This window comes from Curcuma longa, chromosome 7 (assembly GCF_044706935.1).
Source record: "Curcuma longa cultivar G26 ecotype Majalengka, Jawa Barat chromosome 7, ITB_CL_G26_1.1, whole genome shotgun sequence".
Classification (NCBI taxonomy): Eukaryota; Viridiplantae; Streptophyta; class Magnoliopsida; order Zingiberales; family Zingiberaceae; genus Curcuma; species Curcuma longa.
The window spans coordinates 3,065,819-3,085,955 of record NC_133867.1 but is presented as its reverse complement, the minus strand read 5'-3'; the positions used below and the strand labels follow the sequence as shown (position 1 = coordinate 3,085,955).

The 20,137-nt window shown below is 40.1% G+C and overlaps 1 protein-coding gene and 2 pseudogenes across 1 annotated transcript; 1 reads left to right on the top strand and 2 right to left on the bottom strand.

The window, feature by feature from the left end:
* Positions 1–2,084: 2,084 nt before the first annotated feature.
* On the top strand, positions 2,085–3,081 carry LOC141831792 (uncharacterized; annotated as a pseudogene).
* LOC141832294 (uncharacterized) lies at positions 3,003–5,107 on the bottom strand. The gene is made up of 6 exons (XM_074719784.1): positions 4,917–5,107; positions 4,533–4,591; positions 4,178–4,313; positions 4,016–4,088; positions 3,430–3,495; positions 3,003–3,353 (listed from the first exon to the last, which is right to left on the bottom strand). The coding sequence occupies exons 1-6, from the start codon at positions 5,066–5,068 to the stop codon at positions 3,126–3,128; spliced, it is 714 nt and encodes a 237-aa protein (XP_074575885.1). The 5' UTR covers positions 5,069–5,107; the 3' UTR covers positions 3,003–3,125.
* A 7,314-nt stretch (positions 5,108–12,421) lies between these two features.
* LOC141832100 (protein INCREASED PETAL GROWTH ANISOTROPY 1-like) lies at positions 12,422–19,479 on the bottom strand (annotated as a pseudogene).
* Positions 19,480–20,137: the final 658 nt, after the last annotated feature.

Here is a 20,137-nt window from a genome sequence, read left to right as displayed (position 1 = left end):
TTAAAAGAAATTAAAGAAGCGAGGAGGTCTAGACGTGGCCGCCGCCGCCGCCGGATGAGAGCTCACCGCTTCCTCTTCCGTAGCCCATTCCGCTTCCGGCGTCGCTGGCTGGTTGAGATCAATTCCCAATCCCACCGCCGTCGAGCACTCCGTCAGCGAGGACGACGTTGCCGCCACCGGCCTGCTCTCGGCTGTGGCTTGTCGTTTATTGCTCTCGTAGTGGGCTCTCATGTGCCCGCCTAGCGCTTGCCCCGTCGGGAACGACTTGTGGCACAAAGAGCAAGTGTGAGGCTTGTTTGGGTCTGTTGCTCCGGTGACGACCGCTGCGGACGCGGCGGCGCTGTTTTCGGCAGGGCGCTTTCGGTGGCTGGTTTTGTGGCCTCCCAAGGCCTGGTAAGAAGAGAACACCTTACCGCACTCGGGACATTCATAGCGCGCCTGGTTGTGCTGTGTCGGCGCCAGAGATACAAACGGAGACGGCAGTTGGACAGGCGGCTGCGGCGGAGGCAGAGGAGGTTGATACCATCGTAGTGGCACCGGGCACAAAACTGGAGACGGCGCTTGCTCTGGTAGAGGCGGAGGCGGTTGGTTCTGTTGCGGCGGAAGAGGAGGTAAGTCTCTCTCCGCCAGAGGAGGTGGCGGAAGAAGCGGTTGGTTCTGTATTGGCGGAAGAAGAGGTGGCCGTAAGAGGTGAAGGAAGCGGTTGGGTCTGTTTCGGTGGAAGAGGAGGTAAGTCTCTCTCCGCCGGAGGAGATGACGGAAGCTGTTGGTTCTGTTGCGGCGGAAGAGAAGGTAAGTCTCTCTCCGCTGGAGGAGGCGGCGGAAGCGGCTGGTCCAGCTGCAGCAGCAACGGCAGTGAAATTGGAGACGACGACTCTTGCTGCTGTTTCGGTGGAGACGACGGCGATGGCGACGGAAGCGACTGGCTCCGTTGCTCCACCTCCGGCGGCGAAAGCGGGGACCTTTCTTCCTCCGCCGGAGTCATCTCCTCATCGTGAACGAGCGGAGCCCTTGATAACTCCAGGAGCGCGAAGATACACACCTTCTCGTCTTCGGTGAACTCAGAATCCGACAGAGGCGATGGGTGGCGACTCTCTGTTCGCCTGCGCTTAGGCACCTTGAAGGCCAACGGCAGAGAATGGTAATCGCCCGTCGCCATTGCTCTGTTTGTTGCTGTGGAAGAGGAGAAGAGGCAGTAGATTAGAAGAGCGAGCGTGGATTAAGGAGAGTTTAGTTGTGAATTATTATTTATGGCGACAGGTGGAGAATTAGTAAGAGAGTGAAAACAGGAACGGAGTGGGATTCCGTGCAAGAATTAATCAACTGGATCTTGTCGTTAACGAATCAATCAAATAAAATAATTCGTTATTTTTTTCCTTAATAGCGCTAAAACGCCATATATTGTTTTCCTTCGTCAATTATATTCAAATTTATTTATAGAAAATCATTTTATAGTACAAAATTTTGGTTAAAGTTTATGAGGAGAAATTAAAAGGTAATTATAGTTTTCTTGGAAAAAAATCTTTTGAAAAAAAATAAATAAAACAACATCCCAACTATTTTTCATTCCAAAAGTATTTTTATTTTAGTTACTAAAACATAAAGCAAAATTATTCCAACTTAATTTAAATTATTATATATAAGATATTATTATATTAAAATAATCTTATCAATTTAATTAAAATCATTTTAATTTTATCCAAATTACTAATATAGCAGCTATATAGTAATCATTATATTATTAATACAAGTATTTTAATATAAAATATATATAATTTTAATTAAACTTGATTTATTTTAATATGTTAAAATAGTTACATGTTAGCTATAACAACATCAAATAAAAATATTTTTTAGGATAGAAAATATATCAGGTGATATTTTTATATATTTTTTTATAAAAAAATAATTTTAATTTTTTTTTCTCGTTGACTTTAACAAAATTACTTTAAAAATAATTTTTAGATGCACGGACTGAGCTTAAATGCTGGCCACTTCATGCACGTCGCCACGTTTCCGCTGCCCGCCCGCCCTCTCTTTCTCCTCGTCTGTTCCGGCGTTCCCCTGCTTCCTCACTCAAATTTATGCTCTCTCCCGGATCCGTCTACGTTGCCATGGTGAAACTCGCTTCGGCTCTTGAAAGCCGCTGCATCCGCTGCCGATGGGACTACGTCAACGCCGGCTTCTATCTCCTCTCCACCGTCCTTCTCGCCGGCGGTTTCCTCGCCCAGTTCTCCACCATCACCGTCACCGCTAAGTCCGGACTCTCCGTCATCCTGCTCGCCCTCGCCTTCCTCCTCGCGGTTAACGCCGACGACCTCGTCGCCCGCCTCGCCTGTTGCGGCCGCTGCTTCCCGTTGGCTGAGTTCTCCGTTCCCTTGGTCAACATCGCCGGCACCACGTCGGTCTTCGTCGGCGTCTTACTCCTCCAAATCCAGGTCCTCGACGCGTCACCTGTTTGTGATTTTTCCTGATGAGGAACTGCTTTTAATCAACGATGGCGCGTGAAATGACGTAGATGGAGAAAGGACGCACTCACAGGCTCCAAGAACATGCTGCAGCGGCATTGATCGTAGGGGCAATCTTCTGGCTCGTCGGTTCCGTCCACAACATTTGTCAACTGATCTACGAGACGGCAAACGCCCATGTTCAGATCCTGAATAAGTGCGTTCAGATTCCTCTGCTAATGGGAAGCTTGCTGTTCTTGGTCGCCGGAGTTCTCAACGATCATGGCGTGTTTGGTTCAATCCATTTAGTGGTGATCAGTTGTTAATCAGCTGTCGCAAGCCTTTCTTTCGCTCATCCTGTTTTCTTATGCGCAGGGGCATGCCTGGGTTTGGCTGTGCTTATCCGGGAGTGTTCTGTTCTTCGCTGGGGGATTGATGAATGCTGTCAGAGTGATCGCGATGCAGAGAATGGAGAGATTGACTGTTGATGAGCTTCGAGGATCTGCATGATCGGCTGAAGAAAAGAGAGGGTCAGCTACCATTATTGATACATGAAATCAGCAAGAAGAACCACCATGCCAGGCATATGAGTTTACACAAATGTTGCACAAAACTGAAAACGGGCAGATGGTAACTACGGGCCTGAGACTGGCCATTCTGAACATCATTAAAAGTGTTTCATCCACATCCCTTTTCTTCGGGGATAGACTTGCTGACAAATTCAGCTATTGCCTTCAGAGCTCCTTGTTCAGCTTCATCTTGACCCACCCCGGTTGACTGTTGCTGCTTCTTTCCAATTTTGAATGAATGATCACCTCCATCAATTACGTACAAAACATTGGGGCACTTCATTTTCTTTCTAGTGTTTTCCAGCTTATCCAGTGGGCATAAACCATCCTTGCTTCCCTGTATTGATGTCCATTTTTGGGTCAGTAGATAACATAGCAGAAGAAACGTACAACACACTGTCCATGAATCAGACCTGCACGAACATAGTTGGAGTTTCTAGCTGCAATAAAGTTTCATCACGGATTGCTCCATTGATTCCCTAAAACACATGATAATAAGCTGAATACATCATAATGCCCCAACTTGTTCAACTACATGTTCCATTAAACTGTAAGAGAAGTATAATCAAACCGATAAATGTATACAACATTAAGAGTTACAAAAGATCATGATGGATGTATGCAACCTTTCGAGTTATAAAAGATCATTTCTGGTTGAAATAAATGCAGGATTAAGTAGTGAAGACTTCATCAATTATTACATCATCAAAGTAAAGAGTGGATGATGGATTTAGTGCAATCAAATTCGAGTTTGTAACTCCAGACAATTTTGAGAGATCAAAAGACTACCAAGCAGAGGAATATATTCATCATGGATCTTAACTTTCAAATGCTAATTCATTTACTTTGTTGTTTTTCAATAGATGGCACTCTGCATTAGAAGTGGCATTCTAAGCCTCAGGGGAAACAAAGCGATTTCAGACCGAAGAACCAAGAAGCCATAGGCTCAGATAGCCTTCCGAACTTATTTAATTGATGCTGTAAGGAAAATATAGGCACCTTTAGAGGATAGCCCAAGCATACAATTGCTGCGACATGGATATCTTCCTTTGTAGCCACCATGCAGCTCACTCTATCAGAACAAGTGTACAGTAAAAATTAACATAAACAAAAAAAAAAAAAACACAGAATTAGCTGATTGTCCCCATAAAGGTTCATTACCTTGATCCCATGGACTTTCCTACCAAAACAAGAGGATGCCCAGGATGTTTGCTAACTGCATCTTTTACAACATCCAAATGATGATCCACTAGCTTTTCTGCTTTGGGAGGAGCCTTGCGTTTTCCACCAGATATATCTGCAAACCAAGTAGGCCAATTGCACAATCACCTTTTTCCATATTGAGGGGCTTATCTTCCTCGTCAAGTTTAAAGCAAAACATAGAGATTTCTTTTACAAACAGATTTGCTAATAGCCAGAGTAAGCAAAAGAGTTCATACCGTAAATGTTGGTTCCAACACAGTCAGTCCCATAAAGAAACATTTTATGAATCATTCCAGAAAAAAAAAACACTCACAGGGATAGTCAAAAGTGACAACAATGGCATTCAATTCTTCCTCTATCTTTTTCTTCCATCTGAAAGAAGAAGCAGTAGGATCTTAAGTCAGTAAAAGAACCTCTAAAGGTGTAATTGCTCGAGGCATTACTCGATCTCAACGAGATCGCTTGAACACGAAAGCACCCACACCCATTGTCCGTACCTTCTCAGAATAATGGGCGGAAGTGTTTTTTTTTGTTTGTTTGATCAAGAATTTCATATGATGATTCGGACAGAAACAAGGAGAAGAAATTAGGTTCTCTGCTGAAAAACAAATACTTATATTCACCAATACAAACTGCAGCATCAGTAATCCTTCTGATTTTCGTCAACCAAGAAGCAGAAGAGGAATCGGTGTCTCACCTGAGCATCCACTCGGAAGTGGACGGGGCTCCGGCGCCATGTGCGAAGACCACCAGAGGCGTGTTCTCCTTCGGTGCAGAGCTCTCGCTGATTCCCTTTTCGCGCTGGTCCCTCCGACGGCGCTTCGACGGTGGAGGTGCGGCGGTAGCCATCGAGGCGGAGTTCCTCGGCCAAACCCTTCGAGACCTAAATGAAAGGTATTTTAAAAAGAAGAAAAAAAAATTCCACAAAAGGTAACCAAAAGCGTTTCTTCATTTTTAGCGCGGAATGGTAACAAAAGGACAAACCCGGCAGAGGACCGTTCTCACTTAGTCGCGCTGCTGGGCACAAACGATAATTTAGTAAGCAAAATTGTTTTGAGCAAAAATTAAAACGGCTTTTTTTCCTTCTAAATTATCAAAAAAATATCTGATATTTATTTTTAATTAAAAAAGATGATATTACTCAGTCATTATTTTTTAAATTTTAAATTTTAATTTTTAAATCATCTAAATTAGAGTCATCAATTTAGATTAAACCTATTAAGTAGTTTTGAGCAAAAAAAACTTAATGGATTAAGTAGTTTTAATATATCTAAATTGTAATTCAAACTTAAAAATTTTAACTTAATCTATTTAAACTGTAATTTAAACTTAAAATTTTTAATTTTTTTAATTTTTATTTTTTGAGAAACTCGTGGGTTGGCTCGCCTAATTCGCAATCTATTTTGAATTGAGTTGGATTAGAGATTTTTCAACTCACCAAGTTAGTAGATCGACCCACTTCTGCCCCACCCATCATATGATAAGTTTCTGATAGGTTAGTCCGCTTCATCATGAATTGACCTGTTTGACAATTTTAATTTAAATTCAAAGTTGAATTTATTTTATAATAATTGTAAAATTATAATTTCACATTGTAACAACTACGGAATCATCATTATCATAATATACTTGACTAATTTAAAATTTAGATTGAAGATAAATACAAACAACACTGAAAGATATTTGGATATAAGATAAAATAATAAATAATTAAAAATAAATATGAGTTTCCTTTGACAATTTGAAAAATAAAAAGAAGGTCTTTTAGATTTTTGCTCAAATTTTTTTCTTCTTTCTCTATTTTTTTTGATTTGATATCAACATAATCATCATATTTTTTAGTGCATCTAATGATAATTTGGCAAAGTGGATCTTTCCTTTCCTTATTACGTCGCCTAAAATCACTACATCATAGAAACAAATCGGAAGAAGAAACCCTTATTACAGTACTATATTTAATTAATACATACAAATTAAGACTAGCAAACAAATTGTAAACTGATCATTCTTCCTCCCGTGACTGCCATCACTCAGTCCTCAGGGATGCTCTCCAGCGCCGGCTTCCATCCACCACTTCCACTTCTCGATCCTTCCTTTGCTTCTTTCCTTTCGATATCGCTCGCGATCATATCGAACATCATCGCGTCTTGTCCTCCAACATACATCGCCAACAGCTGTGCTGCCTCCTTCCTTGTAAACACCAATTTAACCCTCCTTACGCCTCCATTCTTTTGGACGACGTCGTCCATGCTCTGCCCTCTCTTCTTCGGCTCCTTCGACTTGAGGAACCAGTTTAGGACAGTGCTGGGGACTTGGAGGCTTCTCTTGTAGCCCTCAGAAGCCATGGAGAGCGTGGAGCAGCCCAAGAACTTGCCCATGGAGAAGAGATCACTCTCTGTATGTGTGTTATATATAGAGATTGATTAATTAATATTCAGAGTTGAAAGTTAAGAGCGAGGTCATAAATAGTTTTGACATCGATCTTTGACTAATATTCAACAAGCTAAGAAGATAAAATTTCAGCTGCACCAAGTGTGTGTTTTCAGGATGAATGGATGGATTAAAGACTAATATTATATATATATCCATGTGAGAAGACAAAGCATTTAATTCAGACGTACTGAGAGGAGAAGACTGAGTTACAATCAGGGCAATGGTTGCTTGCTTACGGAGTTGCATTTTGGGGGGTTTTTTTTCTTCCATATTTCTTAGTTGACCATATCTTAATCTCCAAAGACTGAGTCCGTTCTACGGCATTAATTATGTTCATGAACTGGAACTGATCAATGTTGTGCGTGCCTATGCAACAACAGTGTGGTTCATCAGATCGGCTCAGATGATTTCTGCGTGAGAATTGTCCTAGTAAAGTCTAAGGATTGATTGCCTCACTGTCGTATAGTACGCCATTGGATCATAATGAAATCTATAGCTGTCAATTTAGATTAAGTCGGTTAAATTTATCTGTCCGTCAAACAATTTAGATGAATTAGGTTGAAATTTTATCAACCTATTTTAAAATGGATTTAGCGTGGATTAATCCGTGACAGGCTTAGATTAGTCCGCGGGTTGAGAAAATTTATTTATTTATTTTAAATTTTAAAATTAAAATAGAAAACTCAATAAATTAGTGGATTTAATCCGTCTAAATCATAATTCAAATTTAAAAATTTCAACTTGACCAATTTAAACTATAATCCAAACTTAAATTTTTTAATATTTTTAATATTTTTTATTTTTTGAATCCCGTGTGTTGGTCCGCCTAACCCGCAATCCGTCTTGGATTGAAGATTTTTCAAACTGGTAAGTTGATGGGTTGGCCCATTCTACCACGTCATATGATAAATTTTTAATTGATTAATCCACTCCGCGATGAATTAGTCCGTTTGATCGCTTTAATAAAATTTTCATGATTTACATTCTAAATTAGTTGGGACAATATTGAAGGGGTCTCCAGGGTGAGAATATTACCTTTTGTCATATCTTGAAGAAAAAAATGCCATGAATTGTTAGGCAGTGTAATCCGAAGTCAAAGGTAAAGGGAAAAAAGAATAAGCTAAATAAACGAAGTCATATTATATGTTTTCCTAGGCGATCATTGATTAGGATGAGGTTGAGAAGACAAGCAATAGGCCTGAATAAATAAACTTTATCTAGTCTGATAACTGTACTTTTGCTAATGCTTTGGACAAACATTTGTTGTTATTTGATTGAGTAAGAAGCAAGTTGAATGTTTAAAATTCTTGCTATAGGTTGAGAGTTCACATGTATATATATAACAATATTGTAGAGTTGTTGATTAGTTATATGCATCAAGTTGAGCTTGAGTAATACAAAGTTCAAGCTCAATCAATCTTGAAGGTAGATGATCTTTTCTTTCATCTATTAATTCAGAGTAGAGGCCCATGTGTGGTAAGGGAGTGAATAATGACTCTTCCTATGATTCACAATTAAATAAAGATAAGAAGATAAACTCTAAGATGTCGATGTATATCCTTTAGAATTTTACTCATCTATGATTCTTTGGTAGATGGTAGATCAATCTCTAAGGCATCATTAGCTTTTTCTCCTTCTTGAACTTTTTCCTAAAGTGAAAAACAAACCCCTTACAGTTCAATAATAGAGAATGAGACAGTATTACAATGGAGCTTAAAAATAACTCTTCCCCCGCCTTCAGTTGGTTTTGATGGTTCTACTATATTGATGTCGATCGATCGACTAAATTCCACCCTCAATTAATTGATGCACTAATATCTTTAAGTCATCTAATCATTGTTGTTTTAATATTTTATAAATTAGGGTGTCTTTTTTTTACCATAACAGAAATAATTAGGGGCGACGCTAGAGCCGTCAAACGGGCCAACCCACGGCGGAACGGGCCAACCCATAGCGGACCCATCATATGGCGGGGCGAGGCGGGCCGACCCATCAATTGGGCGGGTTGCAAAATCTCCAACCCAACCCAACTCAAGGCGGGCCACGGGTTAGTCGGACCAACCCGCGGGCCTGTTAAAAAATAAAAAAATATTAAAAATATTAAAAATTTTAAATTTTAATTATAATTTAAATTGATTAAGTTGAAATTTTTAAGTTTGAATTATAATTTTTAAGTTTGAATTGTAATTTAAATGGATCAAACCTTCTAATTCATTGAGTTTTCTACTTTAATTTTAAAATTTAAAATAAATAAATAAACTTTCTCAACCCGCGGGCCAACCCAAGCCCACCGCGGGCCAACCCATGTGGGTCGCGGGCCTAGGCGGGCCAACCCATCTGAACCCATCTTAAAATGGGTTGATAAAATTTCAATCCAACCCGCCTAAATTAAATTACTTGGCGGGTGGGCCAACCCAGTGGGCCTAACCCAAATTGATGGCTATAGGCGGCGCTATATTGATGTTACATATTAATTTCTATATCTTGACCCAATTAATTGTTGGAAATGTAAACGGGATCGATGAGAGGAGAAGACATCATTATCCTTTTTAATCTCACATTGAGGACTCTAAGATTTTATTATTGATTTATATTGTATCATATGTATGGATATTATGAACATATGTATTCTTCGCATGCGTGGATGCACAAGGGGTGCAAATATATAACTCGGATTGTATAAACTAAATTAACTCGTATGTGAGCATGATCAACATGTGTCAAATATTAGATCGGTTCGGAGAAAATTTGGCCAAGAGAATGAAGGTCGACTATTGATAGTCAACAGTAACGTTTCAATCCGGGTAGTAAATGGCATTCACTCGAGCATTTAACGTAGCCAAAGGGGAGGCGCTCCTATATAACGAGGCTAGATCTTGAGCAGAAAGAGAGAAGAAGCGAGAGTAACAAATCTCCATCCACTTTATTTCCATAATTTTCCCTCTATCATGCATCTCTCACTCGACAAATTACCTGTGATAACCTTCGGGTACTATCTTAGTTCGCCGCAATCACCATTGCTTGGTGGGAATCATGGTTTGTCGTTGTATCCTAGGAAACAGACGACACACGACTACTTTGAAGTACCACTAGAGGTGGGGCAAATCTGTTTTAAGGAAACTGTATCATATACAGACCTCGACTTCGTTCTTATCAAACTCAAGACTACTGCCTGAGTACACGATGTCAATTTCCAATTGGATTGACATCTTCCTAAGCACTTTGCCTCACTCCCCGAGTACTCTACAGTCAATGCTCGGACAACTCGGCACTCAGAGTACTCGGCCGACTTGGCACTCGGTGATGCAACACTCGGTCAACTAAGTAGTCGAGCGACGTGTCTACTCTACTGCATGTCTTCTCACTCAAACTTAGGACGCATCAGAGTAGCAAACCTTGTGATCGACACTAGGGAAACACAAGAATAGCACATCGACTTCCACTCAGACAGACTTTGAAATCACTCAGAGCAGTTTCACCAAACCAGGAGCCTACCTAATAGCTTGAGATTATCTGTTCAAGTCACTCAACAAATAAGTTGAAGTTGAATTTTGATTTCGATTCAGCTATTGCCCCTCTCTCCGGCAACCAGATTGTCCAACAATCTTAAAACAAAATTAGTTCTGTTGAAATAACCATGAAGAGTGTTGAGGTGCAACAGACTCAACACGTGACAGCCCCCACCGTCCTGATTGAAAATGTTTCAATCAACCACGAGGAAAGATCAGAAAAGTTCACTGGGTTGAACTTCAAGCAATGGAAGCAAAAGATGCTCTTTTACCTGCCCACACTGAATCTGGCTCGATTCTTGATCGAGGAACCTCCCAAACTTGCTGAGGATGTGACCGATGTTCAAATCATCAATACAATGAAGGCATGGACTCATTCTGATTTCTTATGCCGAAATTACATCCTCAACTGTCTTGCCAACTCGATGTACGTTATGTATAGCACGATGAGAATGACTAAGGAGCTATAAGAGTCTTTGGACAAGAAGTACAAAATGGAGGATGTAGGAGCCAAGAAATTCATTGTAGGTCGATTCTTGGATTACAAGATGGTTGACTCCAAGACGATGATCTACCAAAATAGTTGACTCCTATACAGACTAAAGATCCCAAAATTAGATTCAAAGGGACAACCTAACTATACTGACTAAGTAGCTCACTGTGGAGGAATAACCCAACGAATCAGTAAAAGGACGGAAGTTAAGCATATGATTTTTAATGATCCAGTATAGTAATGTGGAATACTCTTAAGAGATCACCTATGTAAGAAAGAAGTGGTGGGGCCACTTTGAAGATAATTAGAGGTATAATTCATATAATGTCTCAGAGAACCAGGCGTGTTTATGGTCATAAACAACACACCCATGAGAACTGAGTTGTATCAAGGAGAGTACTAGGTGAGATATGTCAATGCTTACACAAACGACAGAACAATTCAAAGGCATTATATTTACTGTCAGCCAGTAAGCGAACATGTCTTCACAAGAGAATGTTCAAAGGATAAAACATATCTGTCATATGTTAGGCTCAACTACTGAATGATATCACATGCTCTATTTCATTCATGTGCGAAATTGTTGGAAATGTGAATGGAAAAAAAATGGATGAAAGGAGGAGACATCATTGTAAACGGGACTTTAATCCCACGTTGGGAGTTTTAAAGCTTTATTATTGGTTTATATTGTATCACATGCATTAATATTGTAAACATATGCATGAAAAGAGACTCTTTCTCATGTGTGGATGTGCAAGGGTGTAAATCTAAAGACCAGATTGTATTGAACCAAGTTAACTCACGTGCGAGCACGACCTGAGCATGTCGAATGTCAAATCAATCGGGGCAAAATTTACTCGAGAATGAACCAACATTTTATCATTCGATTCAATCTTTTGCTTAACTTGAGGTTAATGAAGAATCCATAACCGCACGAGTGAAACGACCGACTATTAATGGTTGACTGCAGTGTTTCGATCTAGACAGTAAATGACATACTCAGTCAATTGACGCAACCAAAAGGGAGACCCTCTTATTTAAGGAGGCTAAATCTTGAGCAAAAAAAGAGAGAAGAAGCGAGAGTAAGAAATCTCCATCCACTTTGTTTCCTCGGTTTTTCCTTTCTATCGTGCATCTTTCGCTTGATAGATTATCTGTGATAGACTTCGAGTACTATCTCAATTCGCCGCAACCACCAGTGCTTAATGGGAATCGTGATTTGTAGTTATATCATGAGAAACAAACGATCCACAACAACTTCGAAGCACCGTTGAAGATGGGACAAAATCTGTTTAAGGAAACTACGTCATACGCAAAGCTCGGCTTTGTTCTTATCAGACTTAGGACTGCCGCCCAAGTGCACAATATCAATTCCTGACTGAATTAACATCTTCTTAAGCACACTGCCTCACTCCCCGAGCACTCTTCAATCAACACTTGGGCGACTCTGCAACTCAATGATCTCGATATTCGGACGACTTAGCACTCGAAATACTTGACTAACTTGGTACTCAACAATTCGACACTTGGTTGGTAGTTGAGCGACGTGTCTACTCTACTACAAGCTTCTCACTCTGACTTGAGAAGCATCGAAGTAGCAGATCTTGCAGCACTGGGGAAACGCAAGAGCAGCACGGTGACTTCCACTTGGACGGACTCCGGAATCACTCAAAGCAGCCTACCTAACAACTTGAGATTATCCGCCTAGACCACTTGACAGATAAGTTGAAGTTGAATTTCGATATCAATTCAGTTATTTCCCCTCTATCTCCGGCAATTATAAGATCGTCCAACAGTAATATCTCAAAATATTTAATCACAAATTAGTAATAGTTCACTCTTCCAAACTTAAAATGTTTTGTTAATACGTAACAAGTAGAGCTTCGCTTCTCAAACGTTGCCGACCAAATGCTATTATCCTTCCTACTTCACAGAACTGGTTGCTTGGCTGCAAACCTTGCGACATGTAGACCAGCGTGAAGCTTCTGCTGGCTGTGATTTTGGCTTTGTAGAATGCGAGCTTTGTCCTTGAGCTCCTGGAAAGCTCTCATTGTTTCCACATCGAAGCCTCCAGCAAACTGGATATGATCGAAAGCCAAACATTTCGACTTCAGGTTTACATTTGTCCACGAACAATAAAGACAGCTTCATGGTTCCGCATGTACCTGGTGTACTCTGAAAGCAAATCGAACACCTTGTAGCATGAGCTCTTCTTCTTCAAGGCTGCCTGATATAACCTCCAGCTCAGTGGAGACTCTCTTCATGTACTTCATTGCCAATATCACGGAAGCCAACTTTATCTGTTATGGAGGCATCGACGATTCCAACGTGAAAATTGGCACATAAATATACATCAACATTAAATCAAATTAAACCCTATTTGAAAATGAAAAATTCAGGCCAATGAAAATATCTAAAAGCATATAAATAACTCCAAAATATTTTTTAAATTTGGCAGTTCTTATCTTTTAGATTTTTTTGGAGACTTTTGAATGTGCTTATAAACTCTGACAATAACAAGATAGGAAGTACAATCTAGACAAGATAGGAGACTATCTGCGATATTTCCAATTAGTTGAATGGAAAAATAGAAGCATATATATTAGCTTCGATATGGCATGGTTAATTGTCAAGTTCAGCTACACACTGGATCCAATAAGCCTAGAGATAGTCCAAGAGTTAAATATTTAAATGATTTTCAGCCTTGTTTTACATAATGACAATCAAGATCATCAATTTCCCAACAATGAAACATTACATAACCTAGGAGATGTCTTGGGTACCATGTAGGAGTTGTGGGACACCAATGACTTGTTTCTAAGAAAAAATTAATCGATGTTGTGAGTAAAGGAAGGATTGAGAGGTCTCTTCTATGTCACCTAGGCACAAGCTGATAGAGTTGGGTGTGTTAGACATGTTTATATACAGCTAGTTCCTTATCACAGTCGATTAGCAAGTTGCATAGATGATTTCACAATTACTCATATTCTGGGTGTTATATGGTTTAACTGTCACTAAATTAATCATATATATATATATATATATATATATATATATATATATATATATATATGATTAATTTAGTGACTACTTGTTAGGATCAAATGGTGATGAAGAGTTATAGCTAGAGGGGTGAATAGCGAGAACTCTTACAATGAGGAGAACCAACAATTCAGCTTGTAAGAAAACAATACACCTTCAAGGTACCTTTAGCTCATACAAGAATAAAGTTATAAATAAAACAAGAAAGCACAAGAATAGTAGAGTTTATCTCCTCTTGGTCCTCTATTTGCCTTCAAGTTGACTTTAAACAAACTTCACTTTATTGTTCTGCAGCACTCCAGTCGGCTCAACCTTTTTCCAATCAAGTCAACTGTTTTCTCAATCTCATTATCCTTCTAGCAACAAATCTTTCAATCAATTAAACCTAATTCTAGTCAAGTGTTCTATGTTCTATCTGATGATAAATGTTTCAATTGAGTCACTCTGGTTCTAATCAACTAGATCACTTTATCGCACAAGTCATCTGGCGGTTGCAGTCTTCGTATACTCAATCAATGATTTTGTTGTGACTTTTATTAGGAATCCAATCTACTGCCCAGTCAACTCAACTTTGTCAGTCGACAACACTTCAAATAGAAACTACAGCTAGCTGATATTAACCTCTACTCAATTGGATTATCAACTATGATGAAACTATAGTTGAATCATTCCCTAAGCCAAGATCTACCTGAACCCCAAAGTACAAGTCCCTAGACTCATTAGTTGACTCTCACAACTCATTTATGAGTTTACTTGTTGCAATTTTATTTTGACCAAGTGGTCATCTCAACTAATGTCAAGTCCTCACTTCCTCAAATGTTCACCTACGTAGTCATCCTCTTGTGGCTCTCATCAAAACTATCAATTCAATGTTCCTCGTCCTGTAGTCTCTCAGATATTTCATATCATCCTTCTCTGATCTCTAGCAGACCTTCGAGCCATTCAGCCACCACCAACTTGATCACACCATGTCAAGCTCTATGAGCTTCATGTGCATTCTACCAAATCCGTGTACAACTTCAACTTCATGCGCACATTAGTAACACAAACTTAACTTAACACTCTTTGCTTGACACATCAAAACTCATTAGTCGAACATGACCACTTATGGCACAATTGCACTAACACCTTCAACCTCACGTCACTTATTCTTACAAGTGTATAATTATATTTAACTAGCTCAATCAATACCCCTATATGACAACAACACGCAACATCCTCAACCTATTGAGTTCAACTAGTCCTATAGGCGAACGGCCTTCCCCCTGATTCGTCCATCGGATAAATCCGGAAGTGCGATCCATGGTGCTTGGGTATTTACACATTACTAGGATGTGTGAGATTCAGCAATGACCATTTTATTGACTTTGTGGGAAATTAGCCTGTGCATCATTTGGTGTCAATTAGACCTTGCATGGATATTCACCTATCATTATTAGAGACTAAAATAAACATATGAGGTGCATGGATATTCACCCATCAATGAAGCTGATTTTGAGTGAAAATCATGCCATAAATCAGCTTGGAAAAATCAACAGAAACAAACTATGAAGAAATATCCAAAATTGAAAGATAAAATAAGAGAATAAAATAATGAAAGATACTATTTGGTAAATTTGAATTGCTGTAAAAATCAATTAGAAAGGGCATGTTAATGGTAGACTGCACTAAGATTAATTGAGACCTAACAGATATATGCACAAATTAAAGAGAAGAACAAATGAACTTCTAACGCTGATCACATGGTAAACATAAAGTTGACAACTTAAGAAACTCAGACAAAACACTACAGTAGGCCTCAGGATGCTTGGAAGTTCTACCTTGATTCACAATGTCAACACTCTTCCAGGCCCATAATACTACGATTTTAGCATGTTCTATAAAACCCCAGGAGTTCACCGTAGTAATGTACCGAAGCAAGCACCTTAAGTAGTATTATTAAAGAAACTGAATTGAATACGTCCAATGTAGAAGAACACTTAAGGGGCATTTGGTTGGTGATAACTTTGGTTATCTGTCCAACGAACACTTAAGGGGCATTTGGTTGGTGATAACTTTGGTTATCTGTCCAACGATAATCTTATTTGATTTAAGTTATGATCGATTCCCAAGTAATGCAACATCACCGCCACAGCAGCAAATGGATTATAATTCGGAAATGAGATTACCTTGACGGCCTAAGATTTTCTCCAATTCCGGAGATTAACTAAATTTTTTTCATAATTATCCTCCAATTTTAAAACTGAGTTACTTGAAATGCACCATGAAACCTAATTGAAACCGAGTTAATTATTCAATAAATTTTAATTTAAATACTTATAAATTTTAAATTTTAAAAAATAATATTAACGAATTATATGTATTAATTTAATGAATTATTTTATTAAAATAATTATTTTAACAAATTATTTTATTAAACTATATATAAATTTATTTTAAAATTTAAAAAATAAAATTAATAAATTATATTTATTAATTTAACATATTATTTTACTAAAATAATTATTTTAATGAATTATTTTATTAAAAATATATAAAATAATTATTTTAACAAATTATTTATCCTCCGATTTTAAAATTGAGTTAATTAAAATGTACCGTAAAACCTAATTGAAATCGAGTTAATTAATTCAATAAATTTTAAATTTAAATACTTATAAATTTAAAAGAGATAATTTTATTTTAAATTTTAAAAAATAAAATTAATAAATTATATGTATTAATTTAATTAATTATTTTAATAAAATAATTATTTTGTTAAAATATATATTTTTTTTAATTTTAAAAAATAAAATTAATGAATTATATTTATTAATTTAATAAATTATTTTAATGAATTATTTTATTAAAAATATGTAAATTTATTTTAAATTAAAAAATTATAAATAAATTATCTTTATTTTTTATATATATTATCAATTTATTATCATTATTAATAAATAATGATAAGTTGAATTTAGGGGTGCAAACGAGTCAAGCCACTCATGAGCTGCTCGTGAGCCGCTCGGTCAAAGCTCAGCTCGAGCTTGATTTTGACTGAGCTCGAGCCGAGCTCGAGCCGGCTCGTTTAATATTCGAGCCGAGCTCGAGCTCCTTTAATACTGGCTCGATGGCTCGTCGAGCTTTTTTGAGCCCAACTATATATGTATAATATATTTTTATCTATTCATGTGAATATTGATAAATTTAGGTCATTAAGTAATTAATGATAAGTATTAGGGTAAAGGTGTAATTTTTGAGACTTTATTTTTAAGCTCAAATTATGATTGGCTCGAGCTCGAGCTCGAGCTCGAAAGCTTGCTTTTAATTCGAGCTTTTCGAGTCGAGCTCGAGCCTTGGATTAAATGATCGAGCCGAGTTCGAGCTCAAATTTACAAGCTCGATCGAGCTCGAGCTCGAGCCGAGCTAGCATAAAACGAGTCGAGCCGAGCTCGAGCCAAGGCTGGCTCGAGCTCGGCTCGACTCGTTTACAGCCCTAAGTTGAATCAAATAATATTATATTATATTTTATATTTCATGATCTTGGTTATGTAAATTGAACCAAACAATATTAAATTATATTTTATATCTCATTATCTTGGTTGTTATGTAATAACTTGAATCAAAGGCCCTTAAGACTCTTAAGGTTAAGCACCCAATGGAATGGATTCTTTGTTAGGCACCCAATCTAGTGGATTCTCGTGAGTGCACCTGCGCCTGATCACGTGTATCGAAGGGAGATGGCTTGGACAATTGGAATTTGGAACAAATTCGTTCTCTCGTCCCTTTCCAAGTCCAGCCGGTAGCCGAACACCACCCTCGCCCTTTCTTTATCCGAGTATGGCAACATACCACGACAGAGCAAGAAAAAACGAACGAGAGAGCACGGGATACCTGGCTGATGTATCCCTTCTCCTGCATCCATTCGCAAGGAATACCGAATCGCTTGTACCGATGCGTCGTGTTCTCTCGAAGACGTGATAGGCTGTACACAACTTGCTCCAGCCTGCGCAACGGAACAACGAGAACGACCGCGGTTGAGCAATGCCTAACGCAGAAGAGGAGCAGGAAGAAGAAGCTAAGGTTAACTAACATGCGTACTTCTCTAGCAGCGCCTGCATTTTCTTGAGGGAGGGAGCGCAGAGCTGGCGGGGGTCGTCTCGGAAAGACGACGCTTCCGACTCCAACTTCTTGAGGTCGCAGTAGCCGAACGCCGCCTCGCGCATGGCATCCGCCTTGTGTTCCGGCCAGTTGAAGTGCTTCAGCACTGCTCTCTCATCCACCTGTTAGAGTGTTAGCTAGTAGGCATGTACAAAAGAGATTGGGACCGAAGAGATCGATCGAGAGAAAGAAGAACACCAGGAAAGCGAGCTCGTCGTCGAGCCATTTGACGAAGGCGACGACGTCTTCGATGTTGGTGAACGTCGCGTGCTCTACTTCCTTAATTAAGAGCCGAATGAAATCGCCCTGTGTTTCGATATCAGTCTTTATCTGCAAATTTGAAAGTGACACAGATTGGTTCGGTGCGAACAGAGGACGCGTCGTAGGAGAACGGAGAAGGGGACTTACGGCGAGGAGGTGGGAAGAGCGATTCTCGATCTCGCCGATCATGTCGCGTGCATTGGATGGGGAGGCGGCAACTTCTGGACCTCCACAGCTGGACTCCCTCTTCGAATCTCGCCGCATCAGTGAGTGGTAGAATTCGACCACCTCCGGCACTCGCCTCACGCTTGTCGCCGCCGACCTGGACCCCCTCGTCGGCGGTGGAGGCGGAGGGGGAGGCGGTCGCACTCCGGCATTAGGACTGGACCCCGCCAGTGGGGTCAGTGTGGCCGGCGGTGGAATCGGCGGAAGTACCGCCAATTCGGGACCTTTGCTCGTCGCAATTGCGATTTCGGAGGAAGAACACGAAGACGACGAGGAGATGGAGGAGTTGCATGAGGTGGTTCTCGAGGGAGGGGGATTCGGAACTCGAGGATCTCGGGGCTTGAAGTCCTCCTCTTTCTCATGGCCATGGTGTTGTTGATGCGGCCTTGGTCATCTGCCTTCGCTTCTCCGATGTCGGACTTTTGGGTGCCTTGATTAAGAGAAGCAATGTCGGCGGATTTCCGGCGTCTTCGAAAGTTTTTGAGGAGATTCGACCTCGCTGAAACGTCGATGAGCCCTTGGAACCGCTGAGACGACGAGCACTCGTCCACCTCGCCTTCTACCACATGCCATGACTCGCGATTGCCCTGTTCTAAAGCCGCCATTCTCAGCTCGTCCAACTTCGCCTCTAGGTCTCCAATCATCTTCTCCCTCCTTTGGCTCGCCTCTTCGCCGCCACGTAACCTGGAGCTCAAACCCTCGACCTCATCGTGCAGCTCGCGTTTCTCTGCCTCCAGGCGCTGGATCCGTTCGCCGGCACGAGCGAGCTCGTCGTTCTTGTCGGCAATCTCCTTCTCTAGGAAGGGAACAATGGAGACGGTCTCGCGGAGGATCTTCTGCTCCAGCAGCTGGGTTCGGAGGCGGGACTCCCTCTCCTGGAGCTCCTCCACGAGGCGGAGAAGCTCGGCGACGTCGGACGGACGGGGCTGCACCTGGGCGGAGGCGCGTGGGAAGTAAACTCCAAAGGAGCGGACGAATGCGGCGGCGGTCTTGGGGTTGGAGGATGGAAGCGGAGTGGGCGGCGCCTGCTGGCCTACGGACCCCGGCGACGACTTGTGGGAAGAGGAGGTTGAGGAGGTCCAGCGGGTACTCTCAGCCTTGGGCGTAGCAGAGCTGCGCTGGAAACCCATGGCAGCCTTCACCTTGCCGACGACCATCCTCTCTCTCTCTCTCCTCTCTCTGTCTCTCTCTCACGTTGCCTTATTTGTTCTGCCGGGAGTGAATGGTTCTGCGATGCGTTGCGCTCTCTGAAGTCTTTATCGGATTTGGGTCATTTATGAGATATGTTGCTTTATTTGGATCCAAAATTTAAAACGGAGGCGATGAAACGGTGTAAATTTGGAAAGTGACCATCCCGATCGTGCCCCGTTATTTAGTATAGTGGTAAATAAGCTTATGAAAAATTATCAATTTTGGTTTGATTTTAATTTAAACTTATGAAAATTATTAAAATAAAACTAAACAGTTAAGATTTATTGTTATATGTATTCTATTATTACCTACAGTTAGTTAGTATAGTGGTAAATAAGCTAAATTTGGAACACTTCAATTCAAATTAATATAGCTTAGTGTTTCGCAATATATAGATTTAAACTTGTATAAGCTTTCAGAATTACGTGATAAATGGGGAAAATACCTGGCGCAAATTCCGGTTGTACAGAAATGCTAACAAGCACGCATTTTGGTACATTGCACAAATTATTGTTTGTCATGAGTAGGGGTGCAAACGAGTCGAATCTAATCAAATAATATAAAAATATTGATATTCGAATTCAAGTGCAAAACATATATATAATATTCAGAATTCGATTCGAA

Bases quoted from the DNA above. Each gene is read 5' to 3' on its own strand.
- LOC141832294 (XM_074719784.1), bottom strand. From the start codon at position 5,068: ATGGCTACCGCCGCACCTCCACCGTCGAAGCGCCGTCGGAGGGACCAG. The intron at 4,089-4,177 runs GTAATGAACCTT...TTGTTCTGATAG, and splicing joins GGAAAGTCCATGGGATCAAG to AGTGAGCTGCATGGTGGCTA. The intron at 3,354-3,429 runs GTCTGATTCATG...ACATCAATACAG, and splicing joins CTCCAACTATGTTCGTGCAG to GGAAGCAAGGATGGTTTATG.